This window comes from Gymnoscopelus braueri (assembly GCF_963280865.1).
Source record: "Gymnoscopelus braueri genome assembly, chromosome: 4".
Taxonomy (NCBI): Eukaryota; Metazoa; Chordata; class Actinopteri; order Myctophiformes; family Myctophidae; genus Gymnoscopelus; species Gymnoscopelus braueri.
The window spans coordinates 16927064-16949686 of record NC_137605.1 but is presented as its reverse complement, the minus strand read 5'-3'; the positions used below and the strand labels follow the sequence as shown (position 1 = coordinate 16949686).

At 42.9% G+C, this 22623-nt stretch overlaps 1 protein-coding gene across 1 annotated transcript in view; it reads right to left on the bottom strand.

The window, feature by feature from the left end:
- Nucleotides 1–5530: 5530 nt before the first annotated feature.
- The window catches only part of skap2 (src kinase associated phosphoprotein 2), a 20829-nt gene continuing 3736 nt past the window's right edge, over nt 5531–22623 (bottom strand). The window contains exons 6-14 of the mRNA XM_080425533.1: nt 20166–20246; nt 19747–19830; nt 19190–19314; nt 16673–16736; nt 15397–15516; nt 14480–14566; nt 12226–12341; nt 5880–5988; nt 5531–5763 (exon numbers count right to left, since the gene is read on the bottom strand). Coding sequence (XP_080281659.1) covers nt 5896–5988; nt 12226–12341; nt 14480–14566; nt 15397–15516; nt 16673–16736; nt 19190–19314; nt 19747–19830; nt 20166–20246 — 770 coding nt within the window. The 3' untranslated portion in view covers nt 5531–5763; nt 5880–5895. The remainder of the gene's footprint in view (nt 5764–5879; nt 5989–12225; nt 12342–14479; nt 14567–15396; nt 15517–16672; nt 16737–19189; nt 19315–19746; nt 19831–20165; nt 20247–22623) is intronic.

Here is a 22623-nt window from a genome sequence, read left to right as displayed (position 1 = left end):
CTAATTATTTAGTGACAGCTCTTGTTAATACTTTTCATAAGTTCAATATTTATAAACCCCACAGACACAATTTCACACTATCACAACGCTCACAAACTACAAGCTCACAAAGCGTCGCATTGCGACACGCGAGCTTGTAGATCTGCTATCTTCGCAACACTTGTACGACGAAGTAGTGCATTAATTTACGACAATATATGGGGATACAAGGTTTCTGCCGGACAGCAACGATTGGGTGCAGACTGACGAGCACGCCCACATGGACCCACGCACACTAAATCAGCGTAGGTAGGTTTGACAGGGCGTGTGTACTTGGATACGCGCCACAGCCAACAGTGACACTGAACGGGAGCGATGGCCGCAGGCTGGCTGTCCAGCGGGTCATTTAGCTCGGCGGAGCCCCTCGTAACCCTAACCCCTCATTCCTCTACTTCCAGTAGTCATGAGATGGGTTCTGGATTACCATACAGCTGCTATATCAGGACCTGACACTGAGCTGGAAGTCCCTCCGCTGTCATTCAGCCTGCCTGCGGGCAGGATGACTCCATGGGGGGTAAAAGCAGGAAGGAGAGAGAGAGGGAGAGAGAGAGAGACGACTTTATCGGCTTGCCAAGAGAACGGCAAGCCCAGCAGCTGTTGTGAGGTGTTCACAGTACAGCGCACAGAAGGCTCTGGTTTCAGATTGAGCATCTCACACATCCCTGACCTCCCATTGAATACACCCACAAAGCTCCCAGAGCATGAACGGGCCGGTCCAGGCTCATCACTCACCCTCACTAACTAGTGGAGCGGAGCGGTGTGGAGCCGGTGCCTTTGACCTGATATTAGAGCCACCGTCCCAGGGCGGCGAGAGAGAGAGTAAACAGGGGCCCAGAGAAAAGTAACCCCGCGGCCCAGTAAATAATCACAGGACAGACGGCACCGGAGCAAGGCGTAGGAGATGTTTATAGCGAGTGGACAAACAGCTGTCACATTGATGAGCCTGATTTATCCCACAACACGTGTCAGCACATAGTTCTCCCCGGCCTGACAGGCCCGCGGGGCAGTCGGCCCTGTGGCGCCCCGCCCCCGCACAGAGTCAGCAGGGGACCTGCTTGACGCATGTACAGTATAACCCATTAAGACCTGAGGCCATTCTTTAAAAAAATCAAAATCCTAACAGTTTTTGGAAAAAAAACTAAAAAAAAATTTTTTCTCGATTTTTCAAAAATAGCAGATCTACAAGTTCATAGCGCGGCACTCGGTGCCGCGCTATGAGCTTGTATATCTGCTATTTTTGAATAGCCAAAGAAATCTAAAGTGACACAGATGCGTTCCAGGTATTAATGGGATAAGGAACACTACAGGAACGACCGGCTTCCGTTACAGGAGCAACAGCCCACGGTTGCGTCAGACGTGCTGGACGGATTTTAGTGGTCAGAAAGATCATTCCACAATCGAAAAGGTCACAGGGGTCACGACAGCCAGAGAGTCCCGTCAAAGCTTCCTCGAGCAAGCTGCCGAAAGCCATGCCTGCTCTCACTCATACTGCCCTATGCTCTCTGAGACTGTAAAGTGTAGTGTGCCAAGCAAACATATGGCGGAACATTTTGTGAGAATACATTAAGGTTGTGCAGCAAACAGAATACAAATTAACGTCGTGATGAATCAAAGATGATTGAAATCGGAGCAGAACAGCTGAAGTTGGGGGTTTGTGTTTGTGCGAAAAGCGCCTTCTCAGACAGAGGCGCCACTCCAGTCTCTCCCGTCCTGCTCCCTAGGATAATGCAGATCGGTCCCCAGACGCCGATGCAGCCTCCCTGCTCCCAGGAGCCAATTAACAGGCAGTATGATTGACCAGCCTCCCACCAGCGTGGTGGGTGTGGTGCTCTTAACAAATGACCTGTCTATTCTCCGAGATGCAGTGTCCAGGGGTAGATGTGCTAATTTACTGGCCTGCCACCAAACCTGGGCCTTGGTGTGAGCTCGTAAAAATCACCTAACCGGGTATTCACAAAACCACAAAATCTATAGGTTGCAAAAAATCTCTGCCAATTCTTTTTTTTTAAAGTGATTTCACAAATAGCTTACATTTTTTCATCGTCTTTGTCTGGGTGACACCAGGAATTGGATCTTCCAGGGTCAGGGTGTCAGCAGAGTAGAAACATGACATCAGCATTGGCAGCATTCCATCTGCAGCCTGCATGCTTTGGGTGATGACTATGCTCATGCTAATGGGTGTCCATAATGACCTCCCCACCACCCCAGAGAAAAAAAAGAAAAAAAAAACCTTCCTGTCATCACAATTAGCTTGCATTGTAAATAAACGCCGTCTTCGTCTTCTTGCGATGTCATAAAGCCAAGTTGAGGAACTCTCAATTTTGGCGGACGCATGAGTTGCATCCGTACGAACGGCTGACCTCAATTAAAAGCGACTTCCATTTAAAAGGGAGCTTTCTTTCCCAGATTTAAGGGTTTAGACCTGTGAAAGGTGCTTTTAATGGAACGCTGACAGAGGGCCAGTTGGAGAGGTAATACATTTCCCCTCAGAATGCCCGAGGATCCCACATAAATAAGGACCGTGTTATTCACCCACAGAAACTATGATGCTGGGCAGCTGTGATCTACAGCTGAATAACTAAAAAGGCAGCGGCTCAGCTGACAACTTGATCAAGACTCTACCGCTCTAAAGTGGTGTAGATTAAATCTCTATGGGCTCTCCCACCTACAGATGAGATGGAGGGATGAGAGGATGGGGAGGTCCATACCGTAGAACCAGTAGAGTGGGTTTATGTTTGCGGTTATTGTTGTTTTTATTAGACAGAACGAGACTCTGACAATCGGGAATAGAGAGGGCATGACATGCAATATCTACCGTACAGCTAGAGCTGGATTTCAACCCATGAAAACTGCAGTAAGGTCTATTACTGTATGCTCCTGTGTGGTTTACGCACTTACTGAGACAACTGAGACAAAAGGGTGACCAGAGTAGAGCAAATGTTCTGAGCAGTTGGCAAATTTGTACTCATATTGCCCCCTGGGCTACACCGCAGAGCCTTGCACTTGTCCAATGTTGCACAAAGTGGGGCCCATGCCAGCAGCATTACAGCCCTGATTTATACTTAGTCATACGACAGTGCCACGCAACAAAAATAGCCGATCTACAAGCTCACAATGTATTGCGACGTGTTGTGTTGTGAGCTTGTAGATCTATTTTCAACATGCATCAATGCCTGAAAATCAATGTCCCACCCCCGCCACCTGCACCCATCCAAACGTTACAGCCTGTGAGGAAATAAGTTTTACACTTTCATCATCAACACTTTCTCCATTTATTAATACTCAGCAGCTCAATCTATATATCTAGCCTGGGTAAAAAGTGTATCTTTATGGTTGCAAGTATTAATTAGTGATATTCCGGTATCATTAGTGAAATTTAGTGCCGGGTAGATTAATGGCACCCTGGCATTTATCTATGAAACATTATATCTTGATGTTAAATTGCAATAAAAGGACCTGTATATTCTGGGGATATGGCCGCCCAAAGCTGAGAGAGGGGTGGGTGGGTGCTGGGTGCAGTTGACTTCCATTAAGGAAATCTTTTATTGGCAACATAAAAGTGAGAGGCAATATTTAGCCTAACTTGCCTTTGGCAACCTAACCCATAGCCCAACATTACGAGAAGGTCTCTGAAGGGGAGAAATGGCAAACTTTGCCACAGGTCTAGTAATATTTGTCCCAAAACAAAAGGCTTGGGCACAATATACTATACTGTTAACAGCCATGACCTACAGTACCTAAATTATGGGAATCCACAATCTCCGTATGTAAGCATATTTCTTGGAAAGGGAGAACGGGGGGTTGTTTTACAATCTTCTTCGACTGCAGATCACATTCTGCATTCCTTCCATTGATGAGTGTTACAGTCCCGAGAAAAGCAAAACCTTTCCTCTCTCTGTATGCAATGTGATATATTCAATAACTAATTATGGTAATTCATTACATATCCAATTAGCAGAGAGGCTTTATCGCTGCGCTATACCATAAAGAATGGGATTTATGTCGGCTTTGAATGTCACCCAGAGGACAGGCGACCGGGGCAGCATCATTCAGGAGAACAAAACAGGCAGAGAGAAGAGGAATGGAGAGACAAAGGCATGCCAGAGGAAAGGAGACAGACAAAGTGGATGAAGTGGTTTTCAGTTGACCAATGTATTTGACCTTTCTGTTGTCTCACAACCTTGAGAAGACCTTGACAGAGAAGGCATGTCTATATGTAGGCCTATCTATGTGAAAATGTTAAGAGGATCAACCAGTCAGTCACATATTCATACGGTATGCTTAATTTATAATGTCATGCGACCGTACACGCTGAAAATAGCTGATCTACAAAAGCGATGCGACCTTGTAGGTCTGGTATTTTCGGAACGCAACGCTAAGCATGACAAGCTATCGGCATAGGCATTTCAGCGAGGATCCCACAGATAGGTGTGTGCACGTGTAGTGTGCCTAGGACAGTATATATTGTATATCCTCCAACAACAACATGGCTGGTGAAAGCCAAACGGCCCCTCTGAGGCCGATAAGCCGCGCTGCTGGCCGCGTGGGTGGTTGCCTTATTAGGAGGACCCCGTAGCATTTCAGTCAGGCACACGGCAGAGCCAGCCATCTGCCACGCAGCCTCTTCTGCCCGGGCCCTCTGCTCTCCCAGGTGCCATAAAACCAAGCCGCTTGCCTTTGAAGTCTGGACACAAAAATGCTGAGCAAATAACTACAAATCCCTCTTTTTACGGAAACAGTGGTCACTCCCCATTTGCCAGGAAGGGGGAGTTATGTTATTTGCATGCATGTGTAGTACATGAGGTGTGCAATATTTACAGTACATCGACCTGAATTCCTTTTTCCTAGCAAAGTGCATGTCAGTAATATAGGAGATACTGGGTCTTGTGTGTTTAAGTTGTGCTTGGCAGTGGAAGTGTGGGTGCTTGTCCAAATGTTACACCCTGCCCGGATCATTTAGGGCTCCCTACCGTGCCAGGTCAAACCCAACGCTTTTATGTTTATATTATGCGTTGCAGAATATCTTCTGGGTTGCGTGATTTGGGACGCTTTGCTCAAAAGGAGCTTTAAACAAATGCATAGATTATTCAAGGAATATTTCAATGTGTGTAATAACCTCCCCTCATCCCAGAGCACAGCAAAGCTCTGTTCTAGCACTCTGGTAGGGTTAAAGCCTTATACTTTGCAGTGCGACGCATTATGAGCTTGTAGATCGGTTATCTTCGGTGCATGACAGATATGGATAGTAGCACATAATAGCACATATTTCATACTTCTATGCTTCAACTTATTTCTCTACAACAGTCTTTAAATAGTTTGGCTTCTTAAAATAACTCAGGCCTTGATGGATCAGTGGAATAGTAATTGACTTGTAGTATCTGGGTTTTTCTGGGTTACTTCAATGAAAGGGGTCTTCTATGAACTTTGTAGAGTGTCTACTGCCACCTTGTGGCTGACCGTGCACACTTTACACAAACAAAGGAGGTTTGATAGAACAGTTTAATACAATTTATATTCATTCACTTGCCTTTTACCAAGAGCAACTCAAAAGCAGATTGGGAAATGTCTTTGGGAATAAGTCAAAAAATTCATATGGATTTAGAAAATAAAACGTCAAAAAATTCATATGGATTTAGAAAATAAATATACAAAAGCAATGCAAAGTTAAATTAGAGAAATGTGAAAAGTGTCCCGATCAGTCTCATACAGGAAATCTGGTTGTTCCTTAAAAAAGAAGGGAGAAAAAAAAAGATTCCAATGAATGATTTGAACAATACCAATACTGACAGGTATACATGATTATAGTTATTATGCTTGTGTTGTAAAGTAAGGTTACTTACAGTACACAAGATGCATTCATATGGCGTACAGCTCCATGAGGTAATCTTTGGGTACGATTCCAATAGTGCCCTTCATCTCGCCGACCCACCAGCCAAAGTTCTGATACTCCTAGTGGCACAACAGCAAAAGGGAGACACTGTTGCTCTATATGTGTTTTGCATGTCCATCTGGGCTATTATAGTTATACTAAAATTAAGACATAAATGAAAAAAAAAAGTTAACTGAAGAAAAACATACATACACACATATATATATATATATATACACACACACACACACACACACACACACACACACACACACACACACACATTTGTTAACAAAATACAAACTACAATGGACAAAAACTAACTAAAATGTAAGAATTGCAAGTCAAATCAGCTATGTTTTTCCCCCTCGATTTGCACTGCGGTCAATATGGGACAATAACATGTAATTGCGTAAATAATATTATTTAATGTCATGCATTCTTTCATCCTACCCTTTTTCAGCTTCTATAAAAGGCTTTCCACATAATACCTGAAAAACTACACTATAATAAAAAATAAACCCAAATATGAATATTCAAAAACTATAATAACTAATACGTCCATGTACTTTGTTATTATTCGTGCGGGAATGGTGTCATGGTTGTGTTATTACTGCGCCACATGGCAAAACAAATTCATTGCATGTACCTCATCCTGGACATCAAAGTGATCTTTTTCTGAGATAGAGGAAGCAAGGATGAGAGAAAAGAAACTCTAGATGGCCTGAGTGAAACAACTGGACATAAGTGATGCAATAACATTCAGTAACTGAACCCATGCAAGGGCAGAGTCACCGGACAATGAACTCACTGAAAATCAATTCCAGTTATCACAGAAAGAAGGCAATGTAAACTTCTCTTAAACCACACATATCTATCCACACACACACACACACACACACACACACACACACACACACACACACACACACACACCAGAGTCCCACAGGGTCTATATACTAGGCGCCCTCCTTTTGTCCGTTTACACCAAATCTCTTTGCCTTGATCTACAAGCTTGTAGCTTGTAGATCTTCCATTTTTGCTGAATGTTTGCCCCAGAATAGGGACGCTAGGGTCCATCTGTTAAAAATAAACCGTGAAGGTGAGAGATTCTTGGTGCACATAACCTACAGGCACAGACCTAATCATATTGTCATGGATTTGAATCGGGCTCATGAATGGCATTCCTGTGCTGCAAACGTTTTTTATTTCAGGCACCCCCAGTTTAATATGCATTAAGCCACGGATCCACATTTGACACATATCAGTGTTTCAACAACTAAATCCACGCTGCCCCCACATTTCCCATACTCAAGGCCAGTGGTACTTTTACTTTACTGGAGTATTTTCAATGTTACATACTTCTACTTCACTACATCTCAGAGGCAAATATTGTACTTTTACTCCACTACAATTATTGTACTTTTACTCCACTACAATTATTTGAAAACTTTAGCTACTAGTTACTTTTCAGATATAAATTATTACATTATAAAACATACATTAACCACTTTAGCCTTATTTTATACCTCGGCTATTTGAAAATAGCCGATCTACAAGCTCACAACGCGTTGTGAGCTTGTAGATCTGCTATTTTTCAAACATTTTAGTACTTTTACTTTTAGTAAATTTTGATATCAATACTTTTGTACTTTTACTCAAGTAAATTTAGAATTTCGGACTTTCACTTGTAACTGAGTACTTCTACATTGCAGTATTGATACTTTTACTTAAGTAAAACATATGAGTACTTTTCCCACCACTGCTCAAGGCAGTGATGTCAAGAGCGGAAGACGTCCACCCTGGTAAACCCAACCAAGCTCCCTATATAAACAAATACAGGGACACTTATATATCATCAATATACATTTCATTTAACAGTAGAAAGGGTTACAGAGCATTGCAAATAGAGCTAGTTTTGAACGCGAGACATTTACAATGTACATTTATATACCAATATTGTACCAAGTACAGTCAGAGTATAACTAGCAACTTCCTCCTGACTCATGTCACAATCCTTTCATTTCATTCTGCTACCTGTAAAGCCGCCATTACAGAACTTTTAATTTGAAGTCATTTCCACATAATTATATAATTATAATAAAAAAGAAACTGATCATCTAGATATGGACTAGTATCTAAATATCTTAAGTTAACCCTCATCTGTTTCCCTGCCTTTAACTGCATCAAAAAAAGGAATATAATTGCAAGGCCCTAGGTTCAATTTTCGACTGGAGACGTGACACATGCTTCGTTTGGTCTGTTCTTGCTTTTCCTGTCCCTCTACTCTCTCCTGTACAAATAAACCAAAAAAAGGCCTAAAAATAATCTTCAAAACAATAAAGAAATAAATGTAGCCACTAAAACAGTGATCTACAATGGGGGCACAGCACCTGTGACCTTGAGCTGGAACCAAGGTCACAGGGAATAAAAGCTAATGGAAGAGCAAAACAAGCATTGCCCAGACCTCTTATCACCCCCTCATCGTCGTTATCTTAGCTATTTGCCTCTTGGTTGATTCTCCCATGACCCTCTTCTCTCCGCGCTCCTTCGAAAAACAAGCCCCGACATCCCACCGACAACTTTACATTTCCCTCCGTCCTCCTGAAAACGGCCCCGCTTTGGAGGCCTCGCTCGTTTCCCCTCCGCTCCCCCCCCCCCCCCCACCGAAAGCCTTCATTGTGCATAGAGCAACGTCACACATAAATCTGTCACGGCACGCCGAGTAATAGCTCCAAATGGCTGTCAGCATGCAGAGATATAAGGAGGGTAGCGCAGGGAGAGATCTGAGACAGCCAGAGAATACCCTGCTCTCCCTTTGGCCGAGAGCCTGACCTCACATCAAAGTCCTCCTGGGGACATGAATCACGGCGGAGATCACATGATGCTACCAAAAAGCTGAGAGGAGAGGGGGGGGGGGGAGGGGGGGCACAGTGTGTGTGTGTTTTTTATTTGGGAAAGGGATCCAGATAAGGACAGTTATTCAGGAGGTCGCAAGACATCAGCATATACAGTAAGAACGTAAATATGTATTTACACAAAAACACAAGTGTTTTTGAACTCGAGCCAAACCACAGGGCGAGCTGTGAGACAAACTGTGGATTTGTTCCACCACTGCCTGGAGGTTACGAAGGAGGGGGAGGGGGAGGGGGGGGGGGAGGGGGGGGGGGGGCGGGGGTACAGTAGAACACAAGGCGAGGGGCTGTCCTGGTGGTTCCAGCATTTAGTGTGCATACCACCATGCAGGAACAGGCCCTAGCTGTGATGTCATGGGTTCGTGTACTTGGCCCGTGACCCCCTGGCGTCTGCCGCCTCCCCTTTCTCGCCTCCCTCCGAAAATAGCCGATCTACAAGCTGAGCACGTAGATCGTCTATTTTCGGCATGAGAGTGAACATTTAGAGGACTTCGATGAACGCATGGATGAAGACAGGATTAAGATCAGATTTAGATAAACGTAAGGCTTGGTATTTTGCGGCGTATGGTGAAGAATAAACATGTGGAAGAATCCAGGAAAGGGATTGGAGACGGGTTTGGAATCACGGTGACGTGGGACCCTGAACCTTTTAATTTGTTTTAGATCCATTCCCACACAGCAGACGGGAGGGCGCTTGGCTTTTCCGTCTGCCACAACACTGCAACAACACAACAATGTAAAGGACACCAGAAGAAATGTAATTACTACATCTAATTAATTAACAGCCAATTAAACAATCAACATAAGTTACCCCAAGGCACAAACGGTAAATGTCAAATCTATTTCGGCATCCTGTGACATGGAGGAAATGGTATTTTGCACACAAGTCCCGACTAATCAACGCGAGCATGCGCATGTGTGTGTGTGTGTGTGTGTGTGTGTGTGTGTGTGTGTGTGTGTGTGTTAGACAGAGAGTTATGTTGTGTGCATGTGTGCATTATGACTTCCTGCAACTAGCCTTTGAAAGCAGCAACACCTCATTGTGCAGCTCTGCCCTGCAGTGGCTGACAAATAAGTCATGCTTGAGTGGGTGTGTGGCTGGAACATGAAGACACACACAAAGGTGTGTGAGACCTAATGAGAGAAAGAGGACGGGGGTACGTACGGACCCCACACTGTGACAACACACACACACACACACACACAGTATGACTGCCCTGGTACCTCTACGTTCACTTCCTAAAATAAAATAAAAAATCTCCAATATTTTTAGTTTTTTAAACATTTCACTGTGGGCTGATGAAGTGGCCTGTAGAAATACTAAACTGCAACAGCAATGCAAACATCTAAAAGCCTACAAGTTGTGAGCTTAACGCGACACCGCACAGGCACGCAACTAAAACCGGCACGCGTCATAAATCTGGGCGAACTGAGGAAGATACAGGTTTAGCCGTCGGATGCAGGTAACAAGCTGCACATTGATTTTCCTAATGAAGCGGCCTCAGAGCAGACATGTTGCCGTTGTGAGAGAGAAGATGTGGAACGGGAGAACAGAGTGGTGGGTGTGATGGCTGCAGTGCAGTGCAGTACAGTGCAGATCAGACTTGGTAAAAGGACGGTGTTTACAACTTATCAATCCCTCTGGCTGCTTACGGGAAGTCAGACACTACTTGGGACTAGATTAGTTTTATGTGCTGTGAGGTGCGGCAGGCTGGGGGGAGGGGGGGTTGGGGGGGGCGGTGGACTTGTTGGACATTCTGATATCACACGCTCTGCGTTCGACCAGGCCCCGACTGGGGGGTCTCACAGCTCACAGGGGAGTTTGTGAGCGCGAGAGAGTGCGAGAGAGTGTGTGTGTGTGTGTGTGTGTGTGTGTGTGTGTTAGGAAACTGTGGCTATTTCTGAGCTGTGGAATGGAGGGAGGGAGGGAGGGAGGGAGGAAGGGAGGGAGAGTACCCAGCAGTGGAGGGAGAATGGAGGGGAAGGGGGTGGACTGCAAAGCTAGCTGCAGCTGGTCGCCACGGTCCAGACAGGTTTTATGGTCATTGCCCTCCCCTCCCCTGCAGGCCACAACCCCCAACACCAAGGTTTCAGCTAATGGCACTCACAGTCGCCGTGAAAGGGCAACTTGATTCTTGGTTCTTTTCCACAGAAGGGGGGGGGGGGGCAGAGGCAATAAAGAGGCCAGAGGGGCTGTTTGGAGATCTGCTTTTGTGCGTTGTCTCTTCCCAGGCACTCCCAATTTGAATAAGATGCAAAATCATTACTTTGGGTTGACATGATAACACCAAGTTTATATGCAAAAAAATAAAACATTTCTTGGATAGGACGTGGGAATAAATGGCAAGTCGTCAGGGTAGAAAATGTTCATCAAATCTTTTTTTCATATATCATTCTCAGCCACTAGATGGCAGACTTGAATTTGGAAAAAGACTGAAAGGCTGGCAGGTTTCCACTGAATACATGCACCACAGAAGCCAGAGTGACTCATGTGAGACATAACAAAACACAGCCAATCTAGGCTGTGCATGTTTCATATAAACCCCTGCAGTTGACAGAAAAATGAACCCCCTCTCGGGTTATTTGCTTTGCCATGTTCGACAACAAGTTTGATAAATGTAGCGCGACAAGAAAAAAAGAAACTAGCACAGTGCGTGTAAATCACTTCAGCACAAAGGCCTCCTATTTAGTCGCATAATAAGGGGAAAGCACAGGGCCCCTCGGTTCCCCTCCACTCACACCTGGCGCCCGCACCCGACCGACAAGCCTCGGAAATTGTTCGTCCACTACACGTCCTCACCTGGTCTGAATAGAGTGGCGGACCGCGGCCACGGTTTCCTGAGAACACACATTCTTATTAAAGCCCCTGCCTGGCGAGGTGAGAGAGACGTCTGAGAGGCGTGTGTGGGCTGCACCCCACCCCCACCCCCTCCAATAGCGCCTGGCACAGCAGCCGTGGCTGCACGCTGAAACGCTCCAGATGAAGAGTGATGGAATGGCGCTCCCTGCCAGCCGGGACCCCGTTCGTGGCCAGCGGCACTAAAAAACGGTTTCCGTTGTGACACAACTAATCCCCGTCACGGCGCCCAGAGCCAGGCTCCCGCTTCAAGCCTTGCCTCTCTCTCGCCATCGGCCCCATTCCTGCCCGCTACAGGCTGCAAGCCAGACGCTGCCAGTAAGGATATGAACAGCCGGCTCCCTCTGAGGGGCCCAGAAATAACTCCTTGGTGGTCTGGGTCTGGAGCTGGCAGAGCCTCTCCAAATACCACAGAAATCTCATAACACTTGGCATAAGTGGGGCCAGCGCTAACACTGGATCTACCTCATGGTGAAGACACTGCAGAATTAGAGAGAAATGTGCCTTTTACCTCAGAGGAAGAAGAGGGTTCCTTCTGACCGTACCTTGCTCAGGATGTAGATGGCATCTCCACGTCTGAAGGACAGCTCATCTGCATGGTCTGCCTTACAGTCCCACTTCCCTTGGTAGTAGTTTGGGTAGTCGGTGCTCTTGTTAATGGCTGGACAAAATGGGGGGGACAAGAAGATTGGTCAGACACACCTTGTGTTTTTTTTTATGGCACCAACATCTTCAGTGTATAGAGGTCACACAAGTTACATACTGTATGTGACTGAAACTTCCTAGCACGGCCAACAGGAGGCAGTGGAGAGCTAACAAAAATGCAGTGTGACAGTCGGTCTGCCTTTCTTCCAATGTATGGATCTTTCTCCATGCCCTGAATGGAGTTAGTTCATGAAGCTGCTCATTTATTTACTATACTGCAATGACCCCAGTTGCAATGGCTGGTGGAGTTCATATGAATTTAACTGATCGACATATTGTACATAACTTTTGTTTGTGAAAGAAATCGTTATTTTAACCAATCTGTATGGTTGAGTATGTTAATACAATATAACCAACACAACCGTGTGATTGTAGCCGTCTCCCTGCTCTTCTACCTCCACATTTAGATCCTGTGGTCAGGTAGGATGGTAGGACCGCTGCTACTAGTTGACAAGAGGTACTGCATTAAACTCAAAGGGAAATATTTCGCCTTCACAAACGTGTTCTCCGTTATGGCGCAGCTGTAGAAATGTCAGTGCTCATGCAGGGGGACCTTGGGTTCGAATCCTGGGTAGGACACGAAAGTTACCGATTGCACCATTTTCAAAAACTGCGAAAATAGCAGACGTGTCGCAATGCGACTCGTTGTGAGCTTGTAGATCTGCAATTTTCACGATTGGTAATACGACGAAGAATATAGGCCTTAACTGGTTAAAGGAGTAGTTCACCCCAAAAAGTACTTATTTTCTATCAATTACACACACACCATGAAACATTGAATTCATTGAGATTTTTTTGTTTTTGTCGCATTCCTTAGCCAATATTTTGATAACCGACGGAAAGATGCTAATGTATCCAGTAGGAGACTGAGTCTCCTACCGGAGAGACCGCCGGTCATCAAATTATTGGCTTAGGAATGCGACAAAAACAATCTCCATGAATTAAATGCTTAAAGGGGTGTGTAATTGATAGAAATTAAGTAATTTTTTGGGTGAACTACTCCTTTAACAGATTACTTAACGGAGGGCCTCTTACATCAACAGCTGAAAACACAGCATTGCATTAAACTCACATTGCGTTCTTAATAATCACACTAAAGGAAAGGAGGAAGTGGCTGAGATAACTAAAGGTTCGTTATTTCCAACATTGTTCACTTTCAGCTTGCATGCTCACATAGTTCCTCTCTGTAAGCATCACTTCCTCCATGTCATCCTCTGTAGTGGCAATCTCAAAAAGTACATTTTAAAGTAAACCCCCCACCTTATTTTCTTACGTCTACAGTATGTTATATGTTCCTCGTCTGTGGAAGGATTTTCTTATAATCAATACATTTTAAAGGCTGCAACCCGTAACTTATTTGAATCATTATTTTAACCAAACTCTCTGGTAGCGTATGTTAATACAATATAACTACCACATGGTTCTCCCTACTCTTCCATTGAGAAGTATAGACGCTGGTGACGCTGGTTGACAAGAAGTACTGTCTGAAGCTCATAAGCACATTTCCCTTGGCCAAGTGACTCTTGTAGTAGAAGTTTGATCGTCCCACATTTGAGACTCGGGCAGATTTAACCCTGTTTTGTTAGGTCAGTGATTCTCAACCTGTGGGCTGGGGCCCACTGGTGGGCTGTGAGGACCTTGCAAGTGGGCCCCCAAATAACTGGCAAAACACTAAGATTTTAATGATAATATAAAATACCATTGTTTATGGTATTTACAATGTTTTTCTTTAAAACCTGGGGAAAAACTAGTTTTCTTCGCGATACCGATAAATAGCAACTTCAAGTATACGACATTATAATTAATAAAAATAATAATACATTTGATTTGACACAAAGTGCTAGAACATTAGTTCCATTGATCCTAGTCGGAAGAACACAATCGATTGATCGATCGTTAAAATAAACATGCTCTGAAAATGCACCTAGCCCACCCGTCTGACCACTTAACCGTGTTAAGTGGTCAGATTTTCAAGTGGGCCATGATCAAGATAAGGTTGAGAACCACCTTGTTAGGTAAACCCTTTTGTCAACATACTTTTGAAAAGTACCTTATAAATGACATTCTTTTTTTTCATTATTATTTAAGGAGTACCTGCTGCAGGAGGAAGAGGAGGAACAGGCTTGGTGGAAACGTCCACCTTCGGGGGACATGGTGGCGGTGTTGGCATCTCGTCCTCCTCTGGAGGAAGACAGACAACATCCACACATAAGCCAACATTTACAGTGCTGCTTCTCAAGGTGGGGTCCAGGGACCCCCAGGGGTCCTTGAGGGGGTTCAAAATAAGGAACAGTTTTAAACACATAAGCCCCATTTTATTTTTAAAATAATTGCCGATCTACAAGCTTGCAACGTGATGCGTTGTGAGCTTGTTGATCTATTTTTGAAAGATCTTGACACATCTTCTCTGATGGGGGTCCCTGGCACAAAATCTTTTCAAATGGGGGGTCCGCGAAATACATATGAATTTGGGGATCCATGACATGAAAATGTTAGAGAACCCGATGATGTTGTTCATCCACGTGTATACTATTCTTTACTGGCAAATTATGCTAGCCACACCCCCGTTGTTTTCATTGGCTACGCAGTCCTCCCTTGGAAGTGACGTGCACCCGCTTGCAGCCAGTCTGTTTACAGTACATCAGTGATTCTCAGCCTTTTTCATTTCGAGGACCCCCAGTTAGATATGCATTAGGTCACAGACCCCCATTTGATAAGTTCTGGGACCCCAATCTCTACTGTAAAACCCCATTGATAAGTTCTGGGACCCCAATCTCTACTGTAAAATCCTCCTTACAATGGTTTACACTAACTAATGTTAGTTAGCCTGCACGTAACATGCACGTCATTGTCAAGTAGCACTATGTGCAAACAGGTGAGAACCTATTCCGTCCACCACGGCTTGACAACTCAGATGGCACGCTTGTCAATGCATCAGATGGGGGTGGTGGTGGTTTGCATAATTTGTCAGAGGGAACAGCATGCATGCAGTTTATCCTGAAAGAGGTAACCTGGCAGTTCTTCATAGATGTCATCGTCGATGGGCTGAGGACTGACAGGCATCTGTCCCACGTCGTCGTACGTCTCCTGATCATCCTCATAGTCTTCCTCGGGAATGATGCCCGTCATGTCTGCAAAGACCAAACTCTAATGTTTATTGTCGCCGTCGGGCAGAAACCTTGAATCTCCAGATTTCAACTTTTTATGTTTTTTCATAAATTAATTCCCTACTTCCGTTGTACAACAGTATCGAAAGTAGCCGATCTACAAGCTCGCCACGCTATTTTCAAGTGAAAGTCGTTAAAGTTGTACAATGCAGAATCACAAATAACGATTTTTAGCAACCTCTGCTGGTCACTACCGTCACTGCATACAATTTCCCTAGTCCTCGATTACCCAGAATTCCATTCGTTTTCACCGGAAGCCGGAAGCGTTTCAAAAAGCGATCTTTTAATTGTTTTATACTATCTACGGATCGTTTCTCTTAGCCAGTGGAGCATTAGTTACCATGAGCTGTGCTTTCTTTTTCTGTTCTTTTTCGATCTTCCAATCCTACATTATCTTAAAATCAGCGTGAGGTTCCTTTTTGTTAATAGCGCGGTAGTTCCTGGCCAAACAGGAAACCGTTGCGGTAGTTCCTGAGGACGTCGGCCACGACGTCATGACGTTGGCCAGGAACGTCATTTTCCCGGGAAAGTCCCCCCCGTACACGTTCAATAGAAAATATATAAATAAAAGGCTTCCGGGGGTGAAATTCACGGAGTGGGTGTTGTGAAACTTTTGCCACTCGCAAAAGATATACAATTTAACTTTAGTTTTGTTGAAAACGTTACCTAGTATTACTTTAAGTCTGTCTGTGGGTTTTATACATATTTAACCAATTAAAAGTATTAACAAGAGCTTGAGACTAAATAATAACTACGTTGGAGCCATTGGAACACAGGTTCTTTTTTCCATTTCAAAAGTAGCAGTTTTGGTCATACAAGGTGTATGCCTGACAGCCACGATATGGAAAAATGCACTCATGCACAAAGCGAGGGGTGAAAATATTTAGAGCGGCGGTTCTCAACTGGTTGCGGCCGGGACTCAAATATGACCCTCTCCGTGACTTGTCATTGAGTGACCTTCTGAGATGGTCTCATGACCCACTTTTGGGTCGAGAACCGCAATCTGAGGAGGCCCAATTTAGAGTATGTCGTCCATATTTGGATTAGCATTCATACAGAAAAATGTGTCGGGTTATTATTCATACATGGCACATTGAAAACTGTGTGACGCTTCACAAACCTTTCAGGACAAAGTCGATCTGTTTCACCCATTCCTCTGCCTCTTTGGGAGATGACGCACAAAACTGCACGAAGGAGAGGAGAAATGAAAACGGCACTCAGTCCGACATACAGTTATACATATATTAATTAACATAAACAAATAACACTGCATTTATGCATAGTAAAATGTTCCACGCCAACGTGTTAGAAACGCTCATTTAAAAACCTTTTTAAACATGAATGTCATATTTGGCCATTTGAAAGGTTGGAGTGTAAAAAGACATGAATGTTGTTTTATTAATAATGATTTAATGAAGTGTTAATGCAAATATAACTTTTAAATGGCGTGTAAATTTTGAGGCCATGGACGGAAAGGCTACATTTAACACAGCGATGAGTACAGCTGCTCAGACGTGTCATTAGGAGTCATGTCTGTGACATCTGTGACATGTGTCATGTATAGTATACTGTAATGCCAACCTAGTTGATATACAGTATTTTGGAATAATTATCGTATTTCCCTTCTTTTGTATTGCAACATATAAACCTATATTCCAATTCTCTGCTTCTCCAGACACCCTGCACGTCAACATAAGACCCGAACATATGGCATTGGTCGGGCTCTCCTTACTTATTACTTTTTACATAATGTTGTGATAATGCTACGGCTGAAACGTTAACTGATTAATAGAAACAAATGGGATGGAATTATCCGTTTTAAATATTATACCGTCATTTATGATTATATGGTGGTGGGACAGGGTCAAAGTTTTTTTTTTATCACTTGGGGTTGATTGATTGAATACTTTATTGAAGAGTCTCTGCAAGTTGATTTTATGAAATGAATGGAAACCAATGGCTTCCTAGAAGGTTGCAAAACTTTTTTGGGAAAATCTAAAAATCCATTGTTAGAGTTAAAACTATGTATTTTGTCGACAATATTGATATATATTCCATCATATCCTATTTTAGTGTGCCATCTTGGCATAACTCAAGTTTGCCTACCAATCTTATGATTTTATTAAGTTCGAGGTTGGACAAAACTAATCCTAGTATCAGGTCTCTCCTTTCCTCTAGGGACTGCATGTGTTTTGAGCTGTACAGAGCGCAGGCCCTCCAAGGTCATTGATAATTTCTGGAGGAATACAATAACAGCTCATTGGAGTTAACTTGACCATCTATGACAAAGCAACACCTCCTCCAGCGACGCCGGTCAGAGTTGAGGTCAACGTGTTGTTTGAGACATTTGGACGCTGTTTGTCCAAGATAAAGTGTCACACCATCCGCTTGCCATCTTCTCTCTCAACCTACGTGCAAGGCTCCTCATGGCCAGATGTCATCGTCAGAGCTGATAACAACTTCATTTGTGTATAACTGTTGTGATCATTGACTGTTTAGGCAGAGAGATATTTTTGCTGTACGGTGCCTCGTGGATTGATTCTCTCTCTTAATACAATGTCAACCTTTTAATTTGAGAACTGGCCTGTGTCTGTCTTTGATTTCGTCTCATCCTTTTTACACTGGGTTTTCAGCGGTTTAACTACAAATAGTTTTAATTAACATAGAGCAGGATTTACGACCCTTTATCAACTCTATTATCCATTATATGCTTTGCAAGGTGGTTGGCAGTAGAGTCAAGTATACATGACTTGTAGTCAATCAACCTGGTATCATGCCAAGCGTCAGAAACCATGTCAAGATTTATAGTCGACATCTGCAGGCGATGAGACAGGCAAAGTCATCAGAATTCAATGTATTTCAAATACATTGGGATTGTTCTTTAACCACTTTCAAACTGCTTCCCTATTTTGTGCTTGCCATTATAGGGTGACCATTTTCAAAAATAGTGAAAATAGCAGATCGGCTATTTCCACTTTTCCTCCTACGACAAAGTATACAGGGCTTAAAGGTAGGGTAAGTGATATTTTTTGGTTAAAACAAAAAGTATTTTGTTAAAAGGTTAATGCACTATATTCTGATAGTAATCATTGCTATAGAGTGTTTGTTCAGTAACAGGAGTCTCCCCGTCTCTCCAGCTCTTTAATAAACAGAAAATACATTTTCCGGTAGGTGTCAAAATCTCAGCCAATCAGGAGAAAGTACCCATTTTTAAGCTTCATTTTTATAGTGTTCCAGTTCCAATTTTGCATGTTCATTTCTTGGTGTCATCACTTCCAATTTCACTTGTTTAATTTATATCCTGATTGAGTTCTCTATCCTGATTGGATAAAATTGGAAATGAAACTGAAACTGAAACGAAAATGCATTTTCTGTTTTATAAAGAGCTGGAGAGACAAGGAGACTCCTTTTACTGAACAAACACTCTATAGCAATGAGTACTATCAGAATATAGAGCTATTTAACACTTATTTTAACCAAAGAAAATCACTTACCCTACCTTTAAGTAAGTGGTTAAGATGCTCCACTTCTCCTGTTCCACTCCCTGTCAGTTTTCCTACAATCTGAATCAATAAAGAAAACTCAGAAAGGAGGATTGGAAAGCCCCTTCTCAGATATTGTCAAAGGACCACTGTACCTGATACACTCGCTTGCCGGGGGCTGAAATCTCAAAGCAGGAGTCTTTCTTGGAATCCTTTCGGAGAGCGCTGTTCATTTTGACACCATATCCATCAACCCCAAACTCACCTTTCTGCTGCTTGTCTGTCAAAAAGATTAGGTTAATTGACCAAAGATGGTGGGGTCCTTAAACTCCCCATCTCTGACACCACATGTGCTCCTTTCTGGCCTAAGATTAAACCCATAACAATAATGCATTTATGCCATCTCTTATTTGCTTAAATACAGAGAGAGAGCGAGAGAGCGAGAGCGAGAGAGAGAATATTGTTTTCCTAGTAATATATACTACAGTAATATTTAAATGTGACCCCTTTCTTTGTAAACAAAGTGGGTTAAGATTAGCAGTAACAAGCTTAAATGGACTACCGTACTAGCTTAAAATATCTACGGAACAAAATGGAAAGGCAGCATTGCCCTGCTCCCTCCGATATGAATTCCAATAATAACCTGTGACATACAGTATCGTAGCTCTATGCATCTTCAAGATGTTTTCTAAATGAAGAAAAACGCCAGTACCTTTTTCATTGCTGTAGTAGTAGAACATATGGCTGCTTAGAGCGCACCATCTCTTCTGCCATTCAGTGCCAAAGAAGCTGTGATCTACGAAAGGAAGAAAAGTTCATAATCTTAACCACTTGAAACCCTTGCAACCCTATTCTGGGCTTGTCATAATAGGTGAGCATCTGCCAACAGCTGATATACAAGCCCTTATAGATCTGCTATTTTCGGCAAAGAGATTTGGTGTGGAGGGTAAAAAAGGAGCGGATCACATATAGACTCTTGGAGCACCCCGGTTAATGAAGTATATACTATAGGGTTTAACTTAATGACAAATTACACTTTCTTTTTTTTCGGTTCTGTTCACCAATCTTCACCATTAACATTCCTGGTGTGGATCTGACAGAATAACGGACATGGAACCAAAGGGAACCCACCTTTTCTGCGTTTCTCCAAGTACCCTTGTTTTAATACAGAGGTCAGATCCTGGGCTGCCACAGGTGGGGACTGTTGAGCACCTGGAGAGGAAGTGAAATCGAGAACATGTTTATGTATTGGCCAGTGCGCTCAGTGCTATATTTCCAAAAGCACCCCAAGATAACAGTGCTGCTGTTCTTATTGAAGCAACACCTCCAAACTTCGGTTTTATGAGTTCGAATGCATAATAAAGGATGTGGAGTTGCCATTTTTGTTTAAAGATTCCTTTTAATGCAAGCAGGAAACTTTGGCTCTTTTGAATGTGGCTCTTCACTTTCTTAATTTCTTCCTATCAAGCTATGTTCCTAAATATCTACAGGCCACCTAAACACTGTGAAACCCTTTTTGATGACTTTGCTAAACTACTGTATATAATGTGTATTTATGTTGTACTTTAGATAACGTTAGATATTATTGGTGATGTTAACATCTTTGTTGACAAAGTGACTAAAGAACTGTGCTGTTCTTGATAAATATGGACCGACGCAGCATTTGATGGAGCCCACAAACAACAAGGGGCACACTCTGAAATTAATCATCTCCAAGGGTCTGAACATTTCTAAGGTATTGGTGGCTGATATTGCCCTTTCTGATCTTTACTGTGTTTTCTTTAATCTCCATGCACACAAATGTTCAAAAAGACGTAATCACAAAACAGTATATCATTGAAAACACCAGTGAAATATGTATTTAGGCTTTCTCTTCCACATCTGCCTTCTCTTGGGTCTGAATTGTTTGCTACTATCAACAGGCTAACAACCCCTCCTGTGACATTAGCCTCTGAACTTGTAGCCTGCAAAGAATTTGCCATTTCTTCGGTGACAAAGTTCCGAAAATTAGACAAGCAGTAAGTACATCCATTTTGGGTACAAGATATGTGTGTCTACTTAAAACTAATTCAAGTACCATGACACAATTTGAGCCGACCATGAAATGTTATAAGACATCATACAACATCTGAAATCCTCCTCCTGTTGCCTTGATATTCTGCCAGCAGGCAGAATGCATGGCCTAAGACCGTTTACAAATTGTCAACACCTCTCTTCTCTCAGGTTACTTCCCACAGGCCCTGAAAACTGCAGTCATCAAGCCACACTTAAAAAAAGAATTATCTAGACACATCACTAATGAACAATTAGGCCCATATCAAACCTCCCGTTTTTAAGTAAAATAATTGAAAAAGTCTGTCTTTCAACAACTGGACGACTTCTTGGCACTAAACAACAGCTTTGATATATTCCAGTCAGGATTTTGACCACACCACAGCACTGAGACTGCTCTTGTTAAGGTCTTCAATGACATCCACTTAAATAGTCTTAGTATTAATAGATCTCAGTTCTGCATTCGACATGGTCGACCACAACATATTTATTACTAGACTGACTGGAAATCTGGGTGGGACTTTCTGGCGCAGTACTAAACTGGTTTGAATCATACTGAAAAGGACAGGGACTACTTTGTGTTAATAGTTAATTACACATCTGAACAGACAGAAAAACTAAAATGACATGCAGAGTTCCGCAAGGCTCCATTGGGACCTGTACTGTTCAAAATCGACATGCTCAGACTGGCTCAGATTATGGAAAACAAGAAAATATGTTACCAACCTTGGTAATGCAGAAGACAAGAAATGTACATAACCTTATCACAGGACTAATGGTCCAATGCAAACGCTGAGTAAATGCATTGAACAAATCAATGATTGGATGTGCCAGAATTTTCTTCAATTAAACAAAGACAAAACTGAAGTAATTGTTTTTGGAGCCAAGGAAGAACGATTAAAAGTCAGAGCTCAGCTTCAATCGGTAATGTTAAAAACCACAAACCAAGCCAGAAATCTTGGTGTAGTCATGGAGTCAGGCCCAGACGCTGACCCAGAAATATTGATCCATTTATCTCGACCCAACTCAATAATAATAATAAATTTACAATGAATGGTTTGACTACTCTCAACAGTCATGTTTTAATAATTAAAACTAAGGGATAAAGTATTTGTGTGCTAAAAAAAAGCCAGTAATAGCTAAAGCTTTTTTTCCCACGGCACACAAAACCGGCTCTTAAAAGTATATAAACAAATGCATTTAACGCATACTAGTAAACATGATGATTATCAGCTAATTCAGTTAAAATCTAATAAATTACTACTCAACGTCTTTTTTCCGTCACTTGGCTCAGGTAATTGCATTGTCATGCTGTACACAATTCCATTACACCAGTGGTTCTCAAACTGGGGTCCGAGGACCCTCAGGGGTCCTTGAGGAGTTATGGGACTGTAACTTAGAGAGTGTACAAATGGAACCAAATGGACTCGTAAGGGTTAGAGTTAGGATTTTATAGTATACATTGCGATCCCAGAGATATGAAAATTGTATCAAATGGGGGTCTGTAGTCTAATGAATACCAAACTGAGGGGTCCTT